Source organism: Labrus mixtus, chromosome 14 (genome assembly GCF_963584025.1).
Source record: "Labrus mixtus chromosome 14, fLabMix1.1, whole genome shotgun sequence".
Taxonomy (NCBI): domain Eukaryota; kingdom Metazoa; phylum Chordata; class Actinopteri; order Labriformes; family Labridae; genus Labrus; species Labrus mixtus.
Window position 1 is genome coordinate 29,203,707 of NC_083625.1, and position 20,428 is coordinate 29,224,134.

General features: G+C 39.2%; 1 protein-coding gene across 7 annotated transcripts in view; it reads right to left on the reverse strand.

Annotated features, from left to right (window-relative positions):
• picalma (phosphatidylinositol binding clathrin assembly protein a) overlaps positions 1-20,428 on the reverse strand; it is a 33,179-nt gene that overhangs the window by 12,171 nt on the left and 580 nt on the right. For 3 of the 7 annotated variants that reach the window (XM_061056091.1, XM_061056089.1, XM_061056093.1), the window contains exons 2-14: positions 8,596-8,738; positions 7,819-7,894; positions 7,619-7,721; positions 7,334-7,427; positions 7,094-7,205; positions 6,467-6,573; positions 6,311-6,352; positions 4,899-4,910; positions 4,636-4,721; positions 3,491-3,614; positions 3,146-3,279; positions 2,273-2,379; positions 631-711 (exon numbers count right to left, since the gene is read on the reverse strand). In XM_061056091.1, the coding sequence (XP_060912074.1) occupies positions 631-711; positions 2,273-2,379; positions 3,146-3,279; positions 3,491-3,614; positions 4,636-4,721; positions 4,899-4,910; positions 6,311-6,352; positions 6,467-6,573; positions 7,094-7,205; positions 7,334-7,427; positions 7,619-7,721; positions 7,819-7,894; positions 8,596-8,738 (1,221 nt within the window). The remainder of the gene's footprint in view (positions 1-630; positions 712-2,272; positions 2,380-3,145; positions 3,280-3,490; positions 3,615-4,635; positions 4,722-4,898; positions 4,911-6,310; positions 6,353-6,466; positions 6,574-7,093; positions 7,206-7,333; positions 7,428-7,618; positions 7,722-7,818; positions 7,895-8,595; positions 8,739-20,428) is intronic. The other 4 variants (XM_061056095.1, XM_061056090.1, XM_061056094.1 and 1 more) reach the window with 2 other exon arrangements.

Sequence of the window (20,428 nt, forward strand, 5' to 3'; positions counted from 1 at the left end):
AAGTAAGTCTAGGGGTGTTCAATTATTAAAACTCTTTTTCCTGGTCTAAATGACTACTAGGGAGAACATTTTTATAATAGCTCCAGGAGGTTACTCTATCTAACCCTAGAAACATGCTGAAATGATCCAAGATGGGCCTAATCGAAGTTGCAAAAACTCTGCACAATCCATGTCTCGTTCTTTTATTCAATTGAAAAAGGTTGGACTGTGAATTATATGTAGAATTGATATAAAGGGTCAAAACTGGCTTTAAGTGTGGGACTCTTTCGCTTGCAGCAACCTTTTTACATCATGCCCTGCCTCCAAAGACCACCCCAACTCCTGTCCAGAAAGTCTCCTGCACGGGGGTACATATCTGAACAGGCAACTCAGGACGATTTCACAGGCAGCCTTGAAAACTTCTAGAATTTTTTACAAGGGCATTTCTGATTTCAAAAAAAAAAAAAAAAAAAGATTTGGTTTTGTGTGAGTGGGGTATTAATGATTAGTTTCAGATTCAGACTAATATTTGTATGACAGAAGGTTACACAAACATACTCAAATACTGAGGCAGTAATTGAACAGCTTTTGTGTCTGTGTGGACCCAGGAAATAAAACTTGAAACCCCTGGATCAGCCTTGGTGCACCTACCTCTGAATAGACCAGCTACAGCAGGGGGCTCTGATTGGAGCCGATTAGTAGTGTTGTATGGGCTAGGGCCACAGAAGGACTCTGACACACAGCGAGAAACAGTAGGCAGGCAAAGAACCAGGAAGAGAGAGAAGGGGAAAGAAGAAATACCAGGTCAGAAAACAATTAGGCAGAGAAAGTGTGAGGAAGATGCTGAGCACCTGTGGAAACCTTAGAGGGAACCAAAAGAGATCAGGGTTTGCAGAGGAAAACGCGGAAGTAACTGAGACTCATTACATGGCTACACTAAAAAGAAGGCAGATTCAAGGGGATGAGAAATATGGCAGCAGGAACACCCTGGTCTCACTGACACACCACCACAATCCATTTGAATTATGTGTAAATATTACACATCTCACAGCCTTCGTTTTACAGTCTGCCAGTCATCTGTCCAACATAGTACCTGTGGTAAATATCTATCTGTGTAGGAGCAGACGTATCAAGATCAGATGACAGAGGTGAGCTAAGGTAATATTATGAATTTGATTATGGAAGGAAACTAAATATTTGTAGTAGGGCAGCATGTTTGATCCTGGGTAAATGTGTCATGTAGTTTAATAATGATCCTAAACCTCCTCTTATTTTCAATTAAAGTGAGATCATCAACCATCCCAGTGATCACTTCATGGCTAGTTGTCCTTGAGGACAGGCAGCCAAGGAGGACGTGGATGACTGGACAGCATCGAAAACAGAGAGAGCGACACGACAATAAAAGGAGAAAGACATAATGGTGGAGAGAGTGAGAATACTAAAGAAGGAAAGTTAATGATAGGCATGCAAACGGTGTAGGGAAAAATACAGTGTTGCTGGTAAAAATGGATATGGAGACCCTGAAGTCCAAGAAAGTTAAAAAAAATAATCTTGAGCCCCCCAAATAATTATCTTATCTTGTGCAACTCGTGCTCATGACATCCCTAATGACTGGTATTGTTTGCATTCTCCTACTCGTCTGCCTTTTTGCTGCAGATCAATAGTGTTTCAGCTTGTGCTGATGTTGTGTGGTGTTAGTATAAAATGTATAAAAAGCACAAATTAGTTCCACTCACTCATAATAATGTCAGGTTTTGTTATAATAATGTCATTTGCTCAAGCGATTGCTTATGGGACTGACCAGCTCTTTTACAAAGGCAATGTGTCACTTTAAAATGGCTTCTCTCAAGAAGTTGAAAATGACATTTATGCATATTATATCTTCTCTAATCACTTATTGTTTCTGGTGAATAATGAAAGAACAATGTTTGTAACTGTAGTTTGAAAATCTTTTGTTCCACCTTAAAGAACAATCACACCTGCTCTTATTTGAATGGAGGACATCGGAGGGCCAGTAGCTGATGTTTAACACAGCCCATAATTCACACCACAGATTAAAGAAATGAAGCCAACACTTCACAAAGATGACATCAATCAATAAGTTTGGTTTTAGACAAGACAATACGAGTTAACTGTTTAGTATTCTCAGTTCATCTGTTTCCATTCATGAATCTGACTTGAATAATGATAATGTAAACTTAAATCCTACATGGTCATGACTGAAAAGCAAACAATGAGTATGAGACATATTTTTGTGATAATAGAGTGTTAACAGTATAGACTGAAGTGTTACCAAAAGGGGCGGAGCCTTCACCTCCCCATGAATTGGTGGTTGAAAGTGGCAGGGACTGCTGGAAGGCCGGCTGGAGGTCAAGCAGGTCATTGGCTGCTTTCGAGTTGCTAGAGGGGGCGAGCAGAAAAACAAGGACATTGATGATAAATCAGTTACTCATTGACAAAGTATTAGAGTCTCTCCTTAGTTCCAATGTTGCTACAGTATATGAAGGTAGGACCGCAGTTTATCCTTAGCAATGCAGGAGAGCCAAAAACACAATTTATTCTCAAATCAAGATCGAAGTCTGATAAAAGGCTGGTCTAATCTAAGAACTAAAAACCTGTGGAACTGTCGTGAATGTTGTTAAGAGCAATCTCCTTTAATTGATTATTCAATTTTCCTTAATCATCGTCAATCCACTAAGCTTCAAGCTGAGACAGTGAAAAACCTGTAACACTTCATTTGGCACAAAATGCAGAAAAAGATTCAAATAACTTTTTGTCTTCCAGTTTCTAAGTTGAGTCTGATGTATTCAGTTCATTTCTCAGTTTTATAAAGGACAGTGCACATAAGAAGCATCTGTCTTTAATTAGTTTGATACATGATGCATCTTGTCTGTTTATAGTTGACTCTATGCATTGTGAATAAACCAAGTAAGTTCCTTGTATTTTCTTTTCAGTAGGCAAACGGTGATGCTCACATTTGAAAGCTCATTTGAAATATTGAAGAAAAGTTTGTTCAATCCTTAAAATCTTTGAATATCCCTTTAGCTTCTGGAATTAGGAAACTGTTTGCCGTACTTAAATGTTACGCATGTAAATACGTTTGTAGAGTCATGAGACTGAATACTGAGGAGTTTAAGCTGAAAGCGTGCAGGTCCTATCGCCTCACCTGTTGGTGGAGCTGGGGGTGGAGAAGAGGTCAATGGCAGGGGTGGAGTTGATGGTCCCACCCACTGGGAACTCAGGTGAGGAGTCTGTGGTGGCTGAGCCAGGATTTCTCTGGAGCTCCATTAGACGCTGCTCCTACAGGAGGTCAGCACAAACAACATTTAGGCTAACATGAATCCAACTTCTCAGAATGACAGAACTCTGCTTCTTGAAGAATTGTACTTTCATTTGGCAGCTTACAGTACAAACAGTGGAAGAAGAGGATTAAAGTATTGATGGTACGAGGACAACAGGGGCCTACAGGCCTTTACATTGAAAGTAATAGAGGTGAGTAAGGAAGATGTACTTTAAGTGCTTTAAGGCGAGCCTGCTCCTCTTCAAGGGCTGCCTGTTTTTCCCTCTCGTCCACTTTGGTAAAAGAGATTCCAGTGTTGGCCAGGGAGGAGACCGCATTGGAGAGAGTGCTCGCCCTGGATCAAGGGACAGACAAAGAACAGTGGAATAACTTTACAGCTGTCACACACTACAGGCCTTTGAACACATACACTTTAACAAATTGACTTTATTGTACTTGTTGCTATACCTGTCTTCTCTGTCTAACTCAGGGGATACAATGTGCGATTTCAAGACGATTGTGAGCCCATTTTTGAGTCACAGGACTGATTTTAGAGTAGGGACGTCACAAATTTCAGCCTGATCTTGTATTGTTTGCTGTGCAGTGTCCAGGGGGGCACAAGTGCCGATCATAGGAAATATTCAGATGAGCTTCTGGTTTGTTTGAAATTTTGAACACAAGACTCCACGCACTTGCACAGTGAGAGCAGACCCACAAGCTGATTTACCAACTTCAGGGCTTTTGTTTTCCCTTATTGCGCCTGCACAAAATAGCAGACAGCATCTGCAGCAGCCAGAGAATATTTATGATTTAGCTTTTAGTTCACTTGTGTTCTTTGGTGATTCTGAGTCGGTTTCCAATTTGACTACTGGAATGCACATAAATATGACTTCAAAGGAAACTTTATTGGCAATTGTCAATGCTCCATCTCAATTCTATATATGCAGAGAGCACATACATAATTCACTTGTAAGGTGTGAGATGACAATCCACAACAACTATGATACGATCGCAGAGTGCAGAACTTGACTGAATGAACTTGACCATCAAGGGGAGCGGGGGGTGTGGGCCACCCCCCTAATATAATGGTAGAGGAAACACTGGAGTGTATGCCCAGCTTTTTGTGTACCGAGTTGTGGCACATTTGACCTACCTTAGACTTAGACTTAGACTTTCTTTATTGTCATTCAAACTTGTACTTTACAGTGCAGATAAGAACAAAATTTTGTTGCATTTGGCTCGTTGTAGTGCAGGATAAAAACAGCAGCAAGTATTTACAGGTGCAGATATAAATAGATATAAAAAGAAAAGCTATGTGTAAAATTACTATACAGATAAATATATTGCACGTTTGTGATGTATGTTATATTGTATACCTGCTGGCTGCTGTTGAGTCTTTGACTTTCTTTCCCTCTAAGGAAGCCAGGTGCTGCTCCAGGGCATCCAGTAAGCTACTGGGCGCCTAGAGTAAATATCATTGACACACATTAAGTTACAAAGGCTTTAAAATGCCTAATACAAGACATCATCTACTGGAAAAAAAAAGAACACAGAGGCATGCAGGGTTACTGCCAAGAGTGCACAAACAGAACTACTCACAAATACATAGTAAAGGGGGAGCAGAGGCTCAGATACTTACACAAACTGTAAACTGAGAATGGAGAGATAAAAGGAAGAAATACAGAAAATGAAGGTGGTAACTGTCAAGATATATTTTGAAAATTTTTCAGACAAATCTTTTCTAATTCTGATTTATCTGTTACGGTAAGTTATACTAGAATCATTATTCACAAATAAATATATAGAGTTTTTTACAAAATAACTTAAGCAGGATTCTTGATTTACTCCTTTATTTACTGCAGAAAGTTCAAGGTCAGGAGTAAATGGTGGGTTGGAAGGTTTTGTAAGTACAATAGTGGGAACGTGCATGGCCTGCCTAGCAGATCACCTGTTGTTAAAAAGGTATTAGTACAGAAGCTGCAGAGAGATAACAGCCTGTGAAAGATAGTCAGAACCAAAGTTTGGAAGTCCATATCCTGAATGTCACTAAACCTGTCTAAGTTTGCACACAGAATAACCAAGGCCCCAGACTGCACACATTTTTCCAGACTGTATAAGTTGGAAATATTGCAAGCAAAATTGTGAATTGGTCTACTAATCACACTAAATAACACAACAGACCATTCAGGTAAAACAGTACCCACGTGGTCCAACACAAAAAGGACTAGAAAAAAGGTTATGAGCAGCAAGAAAAGGAATAGTTGGTAGGGGGAGCCAATGAGAAGTTCAGCTTCGATGCCACTTATATAGATATTGAAGTCAAGAAAACAAAATAATAGAGGAGTAAGTGTATAAGGATCAATTTTAATCCCTGTTTTTCTAAAGCTTGTTCATGGACACGCTCTGTCGTGCAGACAGCAACATCAACCACTGCAGGTGACCTCATGTGATTTATTGTGTACTGCAAGCAGCCGCTTGGCTGTACAAAGCATGTTGAGATACATGATGACTTGACCAAGCTGTTGGCGCCAAATTATAAAACCTTTTCTCTCTGATTAGGTCATTATCATGCATTAAAAAATAGTGGTATACTGCAGAGTAAATAAACCTTGTGGAGTGCTGGTTTGATTGAAAAGACTCCTCAGTTTAATAAAACAAGAGACCAGAAGAGGTAGGGGAGGTGGTGTGACAATAAGCAATAGGTCCGGGGCTCACAGCTGTCAAAGGTACTCCAGGCTGAGAGCTCAACTACCGTACCAGTAGAGAGAAACAATGCAAACTTCACATTGTGAAAACAAGTGGCATCGTCTTCCACATCATTCTTTATACGTCATGTCTTGCCTTCTGATTCCACCTTGACATAACAGTGGTTTGTTATTTTTATGATTGAATTAATTGAATATGAATTGTTTCCAAATTTAAGTATTTCACTAAAACTATCACATCAGAGTGCCTCCCCAAAATTTGGCCATTGATCCCTTTTTTGTGAAGCCAAGCAAGCAAAGAGGTCAGGTCATGTTTTTTGATTAAATCAACTTCAGCCAGGCTTACCTGAGACAGATCCGGGATGTCCCCTCGATCAATGCCCACTTGCTGCAAGGAGAGAACAAAAAGCATCAGAATTTTGAAGAATAATATTTCTGGAGTATCAAAATGATCCAAGGGCTTTTAAAAATCTTAATATGGATAATGTGGCTCCAGACATACCTCTGCAACTTTGAGGAACTCTGAGATCCTCGTCATACGTGTAAGGAATTTCTTGTAGATGTCAAGTCCTTCTTTGCACTGAACCTTCTTCATGTCAAAGTATTTCTCTGTTGACAGAAAAAAAAAATAAGCACAACAAATAAAAAATGAAACACCACCGCCGTCATGTTTAAACTCCAAGTAATCTGCACTATTAAGCAAGCTCGCCTGTTTGAGGGTATGAAAAAAAAAAAAACACTGAAAATCTTTTTTTTGTCTACAACAACCAAGAACGGGAGCAATGAGCTGAGGAGCTCTGCAGTGCATGCTTGTGATGCTCAAACAGGAGAAAGAAACACTTCTAATTTAAGAATTAGGTTTGGATAATGAAAAAATATCACAAGATCTGCTGGTAGTAGCTGAACACTTCCGCTTTCTTTTGAATAAGTCTGCTAGATTTGCAAATTATGTAGTTTTCTGTTAATTAAAGACTTTCATGAACTGTGGGGGAATTTTAGGCCAACCTTAGTTTCAAAGAACACTGCAAAGTACTGTCATCTTGTTGTTCACAGCACAGCTCGTTGTTCACAGAAACAGTTAAAATGGAGAATTTGCGAGGCTAATGGCAACACAAAAGCTTGTTTTTACCCAGAAGGTTGATTATGCCCTCATTGTATGCAGCAAAAAGTCTGATAGCATCTTTGAACAGAAGCATGAAGGCCGCATTGATCACACCATTTGTCAGTTCATTGGCATTGACCTGAAAGAGACATGAGGTGATTAGAACTTCTGATATTAAAATTAGGACAAAAAACAAACAAAGTGTACTTCATATATGGAGATATACTTGTCAGCAATTAATTTGGATTCCAAATGTGCAGCACTTACATTGAAATCGAGTAGCACATCCATCTGATTCTGGATGATTGGGATGGTCTTTAGGAGCTTCTCTGTGTTCATCGTCCTCATCACGCCATCAGACCTGCCGGAGTAAAAGGAAAGGGAAAACTTTTACAGATCAAAAAAAAGATGTAATTTCCTCTCCTTTCTGGAATGAGCTAATGCAACTTCTACTAAAACTGTAACAATGTGCTTTTGCAAGACTAATTCTTAACAAGATCAGGTGTCTGAAACAAGAGCATGACAGCTGATGGTTCAGGTAAAACTCCTTACCCTCGTTTGACTTTAGTGAAGTCAAAAGCCACTTGTCTGTAGGACACAGCCTTCTCGTTCAAGTAGCGGCTATACCTCCTAATGAACGTCGACATATCATAGCCTACATCACAAACAGAGGGAGTGAGGTGGTATTGTTAAATAACACATACTAAAATTGGGCGAATGATTAAAACTATGTGAACAGTACTGCTACCTACCTTGTAGACCACTTTTGTCCAAAAAATTGCTGAGGTTGAATAATGTGTTCCTTGAAGCCAGATACTGTATAAATCTCTGAAGAAAAAAAACAACACATTAGAATCTATGGATTTTTGAGCAGGCAGCATTAACCAAAAGTGATGCTTACTGCTGTAATGGCTTTTTGAAAATAGAGTTTATCCTATGCAATCATTGTTGACCAGGCTGATATCAAAAGTCCCACCCCTTCTTAAATTTGATTTGGCAGTGAGGGTGAAGAGAAACTGACGAGTGTGAGACTGTTCCAGACTTTGAGCTTTTTCAAATTTTAACTTAATGATCATAGAATCATTAGGTTTCTCTCAAGTACTTACAATTAGTTTTATATCAGCTCATTTTGTAAAACAGATTTTTTTTTTGTATGTCAACTATGTGTTCATTTTTCTGTGTGGAAAATATGGCATTACTTCACTGGACTCCACTCAACAGTTACAATGTAACATGCTGGGAGAGAAGCATTGCTTATACAGATAACTTTTCACAGTTCCTCCGGTAAATTCCAAACTCATTGCAAATTAAAAAAAAAAAGGGTTCAGCTCTATTCAGCGTTGTTTATCGCCTCCAGTAAATTGATTCCTACAAAATATTAAATTTTTCTTTTACGAGACTGGACTCTTGGAAGAAAACTTTTGTATAATTTGCTTCTTGTTCCCCAACCCACTTCAACAACTGCTGCTAGGAGGGAATAATTTTCTATTCTTTCAAAGATGAGGAACAAATATTGTGTAAGTACTAACCTCATTGCCATAGACCATCAGATGATGTGTGGCGGTGAGAGACTTAAAGACAACCACCCAGCTAGTGTTGGTGGTCCGCTCGAACAGTGTGTCAGCCAGCTGAGGGATGTTCACATTCATCTCATTTGTACACTGGATCAAGTCTGGGGGGGGGGGGGGGGGGGGGGCATCACAGGGTCTCAGTGATTGAACAACATCCAACATAATTCAACAGGATGAACAATTATTGTATCATACAGGCCAGAAAAATACTAAACTTGAACGTGACCCAGAAAGGACTGAAAGGGGACTTCACTTCTGTTAACTTTGAATGTTTTAATGATGGTTTTATATGCTCTCCAGCTTCTGTTGCCACTTCATGTATTTTTGTATTCATTAAATGTTAATGTTTTTTTGTATCAGAGTCTAGAGTTTCTTTTGTGTAATCTCTACACTTCATGGTTTTATCTGGCTGTAAAATAAATCCCTCTGGACAATAAAGTGAAGATGAAGTAAAACAGGAGATTTTCAGTTTGCTATTTGTATTCACTAAGACTGTTATGATTCAATGATCACAGACTGACAAACACTGATTAATATCATCATCTTTAGAATACAACTTTATACTAAAACTTCCAAAAAGAAAATATTATGTTTACATGCTATTTGGCATATAAGTGATACATCTTCAAACTGGCGCTTTTCAAAGCCACATCACATGAAACGATTGAGCTATCATGTTTAAGATGGTGGTTAACAGTAACTGGTGTGTAGAGGGTGGCTGTCACCCATTGAGGTCTGTTTACATGGGTGGTCTTTGAGCCTTCAGTGTTGGTTGGAAACCACACAAAAGGCTTTTTGCGTTTTATATACACAATGGGCCACCCATGTGACAACAAAAGGCCTTTCAGACACAACACAAACGACTGTGGGGAGTAGAGGTTACACACTCAACTTGCTGGTCCTGAACTCTGTTTGTATCAGGACAAATGAAACAACCTGTGCACTACAGCACTTCAAACTGACTAATTATTATACAGTACACCTGTAAAGCTCCTTCCTTTATAATGGACAGACAAAACAGAAATAATGAAATCAAAGAGTGGAATGACTTGTGTGTATGTCGGTCCATGCCCTGACAAACCAATGCTTCTTTCACACTCGCACAGAACTCCTGAAAATGTTCCAGGATGAGCAGCATGCGTGAACACCCCGATACCGGAATTTTACACTCCGACTTTACCAGGAATTTTTCCTGCCAGCTACCAAGTAAGTTTTTCTTGTGAAGCTGATGTGAGAAAGCAGGAGGAAGTATTCTGGAAGCTTCACCACGAGCGAGCGGGAGGGGTGGTGAACGAGCACGGCCATGGGCTGTACGCGCACAACCGGTGTGATCTCTATGCTCGTCATTAAACTGCCCACTAGTACCTTTTACTGTTGTTGCTACTGTGAATGTATCAAACTATACGTATATATATATATTTATAAAAGATATAAAGGCAAACTGCAGATTTCAGGGGCAGTCTGCCTGAAATGTTCACGAGTGTAAACGGCCTCACAGTTAATACATGACGGGCTTATTTCATGACCACATAAAAGTTCTGCAGAGTCATTTTCAAATGTTAAAACAAAAAGAGAGGAATAGCATGCTTGAGAAAGAATGTTCTTCATGGGCTCAGATCAGATCTCATGTTTCTTTTGATCTTATGGTGGGAAAAAGAGTCGAGACATGAGGTGAAAAGAAGACTCCAAGTAAATTGCGATACATAAATAAAAGAAATGCATACAAGTTAAGCTTGATCATGGCAATAAAAAAAGTCAAGAAGAAAAGGATTTTCTGGCACAAACTTCACCAACTGATAAGGTGCATGAAGAGTGAAAGGCTTAGAAGAGGTCAAAATGCTCCAGCAACATTTGTAGAACGAAGATCAAGTAAAAAAATGCAAAAAGGTAGGGACAACCAATCAAATGCCTCCACATGTGTGTGTATCAGCTAATAGGTCTCCATGTTCTGTTTCCACTTCATGTATTTTTGTATTCATTAAATGTTAATGTTTTTTGTATGTTCTTGTGTAGTCTCTACACTTCATGGTTTTATCTGGCTGTTAGACACGCCCTTCACCTCCATGTCACCTGGCCAACAAACAGCCCACCTTGCATCTGCCCTATTAGCTGATACACACATGTGGAGGCATTTGATTGGTTGTCCCTACCTTTTTTTTTTACCTTTCCTTCAATTGTGTACCCACCCTATTTAAATTATATTTGTTAATCTGTTTCTTGATGACCCTGATGAAGGCCACAAGCCGAAATGCGTCGGTCTAAATTGTTAATAAAGTTGATCTTCTTACTACAAGTATTGCTCCAATAAAAAAAAAGACAAGACATGATTTCAGTCATTTCCAATAAATATTGCTTTAATTTAATGTACACAGCACACTATTCAGAGCACAGGGTCCAGGAGGATTCAGCTACAATACTGATAGTGGTTAGAGGCCAGAGTCCCCTTTCTTCCCCTTCTGACTCATATCTGTCTCTGCTGCTGAATGTCGCTGACTGGCTTTAGCTTCCTTGTGGTATTATGAGAATGTGTCAAAGTAACAAAAGCTCCTCTCTGTTAATGCAACAGCCTTGGTGTTGCATTTATCCAAAACTCACAGACTTCCCAAAAATTAACTGTTAAAACAGAACTGAAATTTTTGAAAGCCTGTGCAGAAAACATGTTCTTTGAAGGCAACTTCTGAAAACAAACATACTTGCACAATTGTTCGCAAGGAAACATTAATACACCTCTTAGCAAACACTAGATAAAGTGTATTCTGTCAGCAAAAATCCTGACACAAAAGTGTGTGATTTTAGACTAAAGGATTACTGTTTTTTAAATGTTGATCTGGCCTTAATAACCACACATTAAAATGTAATTTGAATCACTAACAAGAAGCTTATGGAACCCACACTCAGTCTGTGGGCTGGAATGGCCTGCATACATTTTTATCTGGTGCAGGATCAGTTTAGCGATTCTTTCTGTAAGGCCTGTGAGCATTTCTCACCACCACAGACATGTATTATAAATCCCTCTGTACTGTGTACAATAGTAGCATTTACACACAACTCCAGAGAAAAATAAATGTCATGTTTCATTGAATGAGAAGGAAGCACAATAACAATTTAAGTGTCTCTACTTTTCCTTTTTATAAATGTTTTGTAAGGATGAATTACATATCTATTATCAATCCAACATTCAAACAAAAAAAGTAATAATTCCATGCATCAAGCATGTGATCGTGATTGGCAAAGAGCGAAAAAGCAGGAAACCCCCTCACCCCACCCCACCCATAATAAAAAAAAAAAAAGGCTTACAAAAAGTACAAATACTGTGCCTATGAGTCAAGTTATTTAAAATGATATATCTTGATTCAATTACCAGTTTTTCAATATCAATATCAACGCTTTGTCCATCAGTATGAATTCATCCCAGGACAACAAAGTTTAATCAACAGCAGAGGCATAGCGATGTGTATCTAGTCCTGGTTTTCCTCTGGCTCCAAGAACCACAGACAGGGACAGTCAAAATGTGCAAGTCAAATCCACAAGCAATCAACATGATAACCGCTAGGAAATGCAAAAGCTTCCCATCCAATCTCACATTCGATCAGCTCAGTTCCGCTGTGCTGTCGGGAGGGGTTGGGTTAAGTAATGCTTCCTGTGGGAAATCCAAGGCTTGCTTTAAGAACAAGAAGACCACTTCCTGCTTCAGGAAATGTCTAATGTGGAGTAAAGCTCATAAGGAACTCTGAAACTTTAACCACATTAGTGCAAACTCAGAATTTCCCATGGAGCAGGCTTGAGGTGCGTGTGGCAGGGTATGGTGTTACAGCTCCACTTTACAGACAGCAGCAGCTGCACAGTACCTGCTAATTGTATTTCTATGAAGAACTCTCTGAATAGAGGAACACTGTATAAGACAGAGAAACCTGAGAATAACACTGATTACATGGAATCAGGCATCTTAGGGTTGTCACTTGTTTACAAGATGTCTCCATTACTGTGAGCTCTGGTTGGTTACAGGATGAAGCAGATCATGCTAGCTGCTCCAGGTTGTGCTATTGAATCTCACAGACCTTGCAGAGTCACAGTAGGCTCTGTTCAGTCGTTAGACAGCACTCTTTTTAAGGACTGTCACTTGATGCCACTGCAGTCACATGCACCTTCAGCAGCACTACATTAAGGGTGGGAGGCTGAAGCTGGAGGGGGGTTCAAAGGTACAAACTTATGGGCGCACTCACACCCAGTTGCCCAATACCGTGCTCAAGCACAAATGTCCCCCCTCTCCAGTCCCACGCTGGCACGGTAACGTCAGTACAGTATGTCATCACCATAGGCTACTTGTAGTGCTGCCGGAGTGCACTGCAACAGCGCTCCAAGTAAACAAATATAGTATTTGAAGTCTCCACATAAGCCAATGGAAATTCATAAACACTTTGAGCGCTTCAACATACGATCATCACTAAAGTGTATTTCATGAAAGGGAGATGATAAAAACAAACAATGTTCATTTATCATTTTGACAATTAAGGTGGCTTGATTGATTCATTGAGTCAACTTATGCATTAAGTAACACACCTTAAAACTTACAGCTCTGTCAAATAGCAGCCACGGACTGAGAGCAGCACAGTGAATTTTCTTTAGTCTCTAACAATGAAGAACACCACACAGAACATGACTGCAACTTGTTTGATTGTGTGGCTTATTTGAGCTGTTCTGGTCGAATACAGCCCTCTTATGCTCGACTTCTCAATAATGCAAAGCAGAAAACGATTATACGTCATGTCCACGTTGCATTCCTGTGCTTGGGCTCGTGTATGAGCAACTGTACCATGCTGAAGCCCACCTTTTCAAGCCCTGCCAGGGCCAAGGAGCTGTACTGTGCTTAAGCATGATACAGAGCACTCTCAGTTGAAAACAGTTTAACTTTTAGAACACCGCCCGCCGTGTTGTCACAAGTGTCACTCCCCCAAAAACATTGATTTTAAAAATAGTCAGAACTTATGATTTCAATTTTGTCAACAACATTGGTGTATCTCAGACTTGATTTTTCAAGGGTATATTTTCCTGATCTAGAGCTGCTGGCCACCATCTATTTCCACTGATTCAAGGTTTTCTCAGTAAATGTCCAAGAGGAAAAGCAAATATAGAGAACAGTAAAAACAGACTAATCGGACACTAAAATTATTTATCTTATTTAACAGTTTTAATTTGAACAAAAGTGTTTTAGTTAAAAGTTTTGAAATCTGTAATCACTCACTGATATCCATTTTGTTGATATAGCCTGAACCATGTCTCGACATAAACGACACTTGAAACGTACAATATGTAGAATTTTATTACAATGTTAACATTAAAATATCTAAATCAATTTAAGGTATAGGTATAATTTGTAGAATTGTATGACAATGTTTACTTACGAATATCCAAATTAATTAAAAATGGACTAAACCTAATTTATATTTTGTATTGAGTATTTATATTACCTCAAATATTTCCAACAGTTATCAAAGCCATAGAAATCCGTCATTTTAGCAGCCGGCATGATGATCTGCCATGACAGACACAAAATGTTTATCTGATCTATAAATGAGTATGCCCATATTTTCATAATAAAAAAAACAACACTTGATTAAAAAAAAAAAAAGTCAGAGAAAGAGAGAAACATGAAAAATGTAAAGAAAACGATCTAGTTTTCAGTAAGTTAACAATCAAGCGAGTTTCTCTTTTTCTCTCAAAGGACAAAGAGTAGGAAAATAGAATTTTTTACCTCCTCTTTGTGACTTTTGTTTTTAAGATGTAACCTCTTTATTTCTGCATCTGGCACCAATTCACATCAAGTATTTGTCAATTCAACTTGGTTCATTTACGAACATTTCAGTAGTTGTACTGATAAAGCCTATCTTTACCTTTTGATAACACATTAATATGTATTTGTAGTAGATTATTTTAGTTTCATTATTATTATTATTATTATTATTATTATTATTGTTTCGTGAAAAAAAAGTTAATCCAAAAAAAATAAAAAAATTGTTTTATTTTTTTCTTGAAACATCCTGTATGAAGCTCTATATACAAAGAATGGCAAAAAAGAAGCCAGGACTAGACTGCAGCTGTGTCAGGACTATATGCTACAACAAAGTCAAAGCACTCTGAGGGCACGGTCACACTGGCCATCCGTACCGTGCCCGAGCACGCTTCAACACTAAAGTCCAGTTCGTTTGACCAGTGTGACCGCTCCGTATCGTGCTCAGGCACGGTACACTTCCTTGGCTTTGGCACACTTCAGAGAGGTGTGCTTCAGCACGGTACACTTCATGCACAAGCACAAGCACGCGGGTAAACAACGCTGACAGCCTTCATTCTGGAGAAATCCAGAGTTTCATGTCTGTATCTGACTAAAATGACACAATATAAGACACAAAGTAGCTGTCATGTTCTCTGTGTTGTTCTCTGATGTGCGGGCGTGCATCGGAGAACAATTAATTTATTTATTGCTGTGTCTGATTAAAATGGCTTAAATGAAGCTGTAAAGTCAGTAAAGTACCACTTTTTGCCAGAGGTGGGACAAAGTCATTGCTTTGCAAGTCACAAGTTAGTCTCAAGTCTTTGGTCTCAAGTCCCAAGTCGAGTCACAAGTAAAGACTGGCAAGTCTTAAGTCGAGTCAAAATGTCCTAACCTTTGAATTTCGAGTCCTAAACAAGTCATTAGCTCTCTTCACCAAATGAAATGCCATTTTAACAGAGTAATCATTTGTTACAGTTACACAAATCATGATTCCTTATTTGATTTTATTTAGCCTACTTATAACAGTACCAGTGTGACTGACTCTGTTTTGTTTATCTTTCCTAAATTCAGTTTTTTCCATTTTATTTGACTGAATTCTGTGTTTAACGGTGTGTTCCATTAGATCAGATCACTGATTTGGCTAATTTTATTAGATCTTGTCAGGAAATTGAGACATTTTTAAATATAAATTAGCTCACCTTATTTTATTTTTTAAAAAGTAGTATGCCTTGTGCCCAGGCCATCCATGCACGCGATGGCTGGCATTCCGGTGTGTGCGTGCATGCATATGTGTGAGTGTTTGTCAGCTCCCGCCTGCAACATGCAAACAGAAGCGGAGCAGCAGCGAGAAGCTGCAGGTACACCAAACGCGCATAAAACTCCTCATATATTTTATAAAAACACGTAGGGTTTTTTAATAAATCACACCCACATTGAGGCAAATCCCACGATATTCTGTACACAGTTGATTATATTTTCATTGTAAAACTCTGTGATTCCGTCCGTGTTTTGCACATCGCGGAAATTATATATGGGACCTAAAATAACATTAAAACCTCAAGTATTTTCAAGTCATTAGGCTCAAGTCCAAGTGAAGTCACGAGTCATTGGTGTTGAAGTCCAAGTCGAGTTGCAAGTCTTTCATGATTTTGTCAAGTCGAGTCCAAAGTCATCAAATCTGTGACTCGAGTCCGACTCGAGTCCAAGTCATGTGACTCGAGTCCAAGTCATGTGACTCGAGTCCACACCTCTGCTTTTTGGTGCCCTCACCACCACAGTAAAATCGCCTAGTTCACCTGACTGTACAACATCAAAATAAAGAATTGACAGAAGGTTCAGTGACAGACACTGTGCGTCCCCTTAACCATAGTAACTCACTGTAGCTAGACTCCATTCAAACACCAAGAGAAGAAAGAGAGAGTCGCTCTGCTGCAACCAACTGTGTATACTCCCATCATTTATGTACGCAAATAAATAACAATGTCCTGATTGTGAAGTTATTTATCACAGTTTTTTTACTTTATAATAACCAAAGTGAAACCACAGCTTTGTAATTGAAACATACAAAAACATGGAGCCCATCAGCGTGTCCTCATAAAAACACATCTGTGTCGTTGGCTAACAAACTCTTGTTGTATAATAGAAGCTTGTTATATTAATCTGGTGGAGTTCACAGCACAGAAACTGAGCACAAACAGCAAAGAGGGCTCACTGCTTTACTATTAAAATCAGCAGGTGGAGTTTGAGCTGACCACCAACTGATATCCTAATTTAATCAGAGTCTCATGGGTCAAACTTTCAGGTTAGAAAAGAGAAAAAACCTCAATCCCTAGTTCTACAATTCACTTATCAGACGCTTTAATCCAGAGCGATGTTCATGTTATGTCAACTAAAAACGTTAGCATGATAAACAAAACAAAAACAACTTTTGGCCAACATGTTTCTGCCACTATCCAAGGTCAACAGTCAGCGCTGATGTCATATACTAATTACCTCAGTAGAGACCTTTGAGCAGTTAAAAGCACTGTTATGATCTTCACATGATGGTGATAACCTGGAAAAGATAGCTCTGCTTGGGCTGCACACTTTTCAACAATAACTCACAGACAAATGAATGCTATGAATAACATCACTGGAGGTTCAAAGACACTGAGACACACGTGTCACACCAGTGTCCCAGATTTCCAAGAGGTCACCGCATATTCAAACATGTAAGCAAAGCTGAAGCAGGCGGGGACAATTGACAAGTGTTTCCTCAGCCATGTGTAGTAACTGCAGAGTCTCTTTAGGCCCTAAAGTTTAGGGTATGCGACTTTAGTTTATCTAGCAGTCCAGTCTTAGAGAATGTGTGTGACAGTCCAGTGTTAGGGCAGTGGTTATATTTCACCTGCAATCCAGAGTGGAAGTACACAGGGGAGATGGCTAGACACATCAGGGCTAAATCTGTCTGTTCAGGAAGTCAAAACACATGTTCACCCCAGAGCTCTCTTTAAATACCTCAAAGTGATATCCTTACTGGCCAGTGGATCTCTACATATCCTCAGGTAGAGGCCTCATTTCAGAAGCTCTACAATGGGACCACATATGACCTGATAGTCAGGAATCAGAAAAGTCACTAGGACATGGTCTCATATGTATCAGCTAAATAATGGTTATTAAAAAACCCACAACTTAGAATACAAGACATCTGGTTGCTCAAACCCAAAAGATACAAGAGCAAATTGATTCCACACTGTACCAATGTGCAATCCGACTATATGCAATGTGCTGTTTGTTGCAAAGCGAGTTGAGTTGATGCAATAGATCAAAACAGTTCGATTAAACTAGGATGTTCCTAGACACTAAATTTCACTTCTATGTGATTTCATAATATGGAAGTGTTTGGAAGAACCAGTACCCCTTATAGATCACACCAATTGGCCAAACAGAGCAATTCTGAGATAACGACCATGAGAGGGCACCACTCTGTGGGCAATCCTCTTGACTTCCTGACTCATCTGTGTGCAGGAGAAGAAATTCCCAGAAATAAAAACTATGGTTTGATGACACCAAAATCAAAGTGTTCTCAATTGTAATTTTCATGTCTGGGGGACACCGTGCAACACTCTGCAGCTTTCATGAATCTAAAAGTTTCTTATGGGCCGCGCCACTAGACACGCACAATTAATAGCCATCACCATTTACAGCCATATCATGCAGTCCATGTCACACACACAAACTGTTCGGTGCTCTGTTTGGACCCTAACGCCAGCCCCCTCCCCTCACCATACGCGGTCGGCGGAAACACAACTTTTCACCATTTCATCTCACCTATTTGTGTCTATCATACAGACATCAGCTGATGGATCAGAAATGTATTGTTAGTATTGTAACTGCCTGCTGAAGTCTTTAGCTGAAAAGGTAGACAATCCAACTCTGTTACAGAGCGCTGTGTTTGTTAGAATAAATAATACCAAATAGATCCTTCTTCCCACTTACAAAGCACTTGATGGCCAGGGACCATCGTATCTAAACGAGTGAATAGTGCCGTATTACCCTAAGAGACATTTACTAGCCTCCTTGTAACCTACGGTCTCTAAATGTACTATGGGAGGGGGTTAGAAACTTCAGTTATCAGGCACCTCTCCGTTGGACTCTACTAGTCAGAATCCGGGAGGCAGACACGCTCTGTATATGCTTCAAGCTTTCCTTTTTCATAAAGGTTATAGTTAGGGCTGGCGGAGGTATGGACCAGCTAATAGTTATACTGCTATAGGCTTAGACCTAGACTGCATATAGTTCCTATTAGCACGATTGTCCCCCCTCCCCATTCCCCCTCCGGCCTGCACTCACACTCCTCCAGCTTGAGCTGACCAAACGACCTTCAGCACGGTTACCTCTTGTATTTAATGTTGCAATACAACAGATGCATGATTAGTTAACAAGACAGGCGGACTCAAAAAAATAAAAATAAAAAAAGGAACGCGCGGTCGAGTAAGCGTCCACACATCTGACAACAACATTACAGCTACTTTACTGACTTTGTGACTTATTTTGAGCCATATTAGTCAGATACAGCCACAAAACTGTACAGTGCCAAAGCACACCTCTTCCAAGCGTGCCAGGGCCAAGGAAGTGTGCCGTGCCTGAGAACGGATCGGAGCACTCATACTAGTCAAACAAACTGGACTTTAGGGGTTGCCTATAGTGTGAGTGCTCCCAGGTTGTAACCTACTTAACTTCAGGCTAAGTAATACTGGACATACTCAACGGACTGTTAGACTCACTGGAGCCCTGTGCAATCTACTTGAAGATATCACAACTTTTCATACGGTGGACATCAAGGGTCAATCACAGAAAAGATTGGCAATTCAAATATTTATAAAGATAAACAATAAAGACCAGTATCACATATAGTGCTAAATATTATACATCCATATGCATAGCTATTAGGTCTTGAAATTGTTGTTATAGAAAGTAAATCAGGTCTTCACTAATAATAATAATAATAATAATAATGAAAAACATTATTCTGTTAAACCTTGATTCTTTCTCTGAGTTATGTTCGTGCAGTTCCCACAGTGTTGCCAGTCACACAGTACTCGTCTTATGATACATATTCAGCTGCAAAAGAGGATATATTTTATTCCCCCACTACCAATGATGCAAGGGAGTCATGAAAGTATGTGCTAATTAAATAACGTTTTGCTTTGCGGTTAAAGTAAAAACTTATTTTCAGCATTAGAGCTCAAATGTCCCAAACAAACTGGAATGTTCTTTTCTATCTCCTTGCAACTATGATACAGGAAAATGATGACCTCGCATCTTATGCAGGGTTCTGCCAAAGGGACATTGAGAAACTTAAAAATGTGTCATATTATGATGCCACTTAAAACTTAAACAAGATCTTGTCAACAGACAATCATCTTCAACTGCACTAAAAGTGAATAAAAGTCCATGTAGCTTGATGGATCCCCATATTAATAACAGCTTAACACCAAACTAACCTTATTGTGATATAGTTAGTGACATTGGCTGAAGCTTCTGAAATTTGATTTGCCTGTGTGCTAAGATAAAGCTGTAACTCAAAGTCCACAAACCCACAGCTGCTTCCTGTAAGAACACAGAGTCAACAGGCAAACTGCTGACCTACACAGAATACTCTGAGCTTGAAGTAATGTAATTATAGTCGTACTCTTAGAAAAACTAATACAAACATAGCTCCAATATTTATAGCTGCTGTGCTCTGTGAAACAATTTCAAGTCTTGTTAAGCAAAGCTTTCAGCACACATGACCTCTATGCAAGAAATCAAAAGGACTAAATGAAGATACTTTTTTGTTTACAAATGAAAGCTTAGTTTAGTAATACAACATCCTGGTTAACTGCTGAATAAGCAAGTGGGACCCAATTTGCTGTTGACATACAGGAAATATTTCTCAAGTGTACTTTTCTTTGGGTAAAACATAAAAAGTTAAATTAAAGTGTAATGAATTCAAATTAAAAGACCAAATAGTCATTATTAGACACTAGTGTTTAAAAG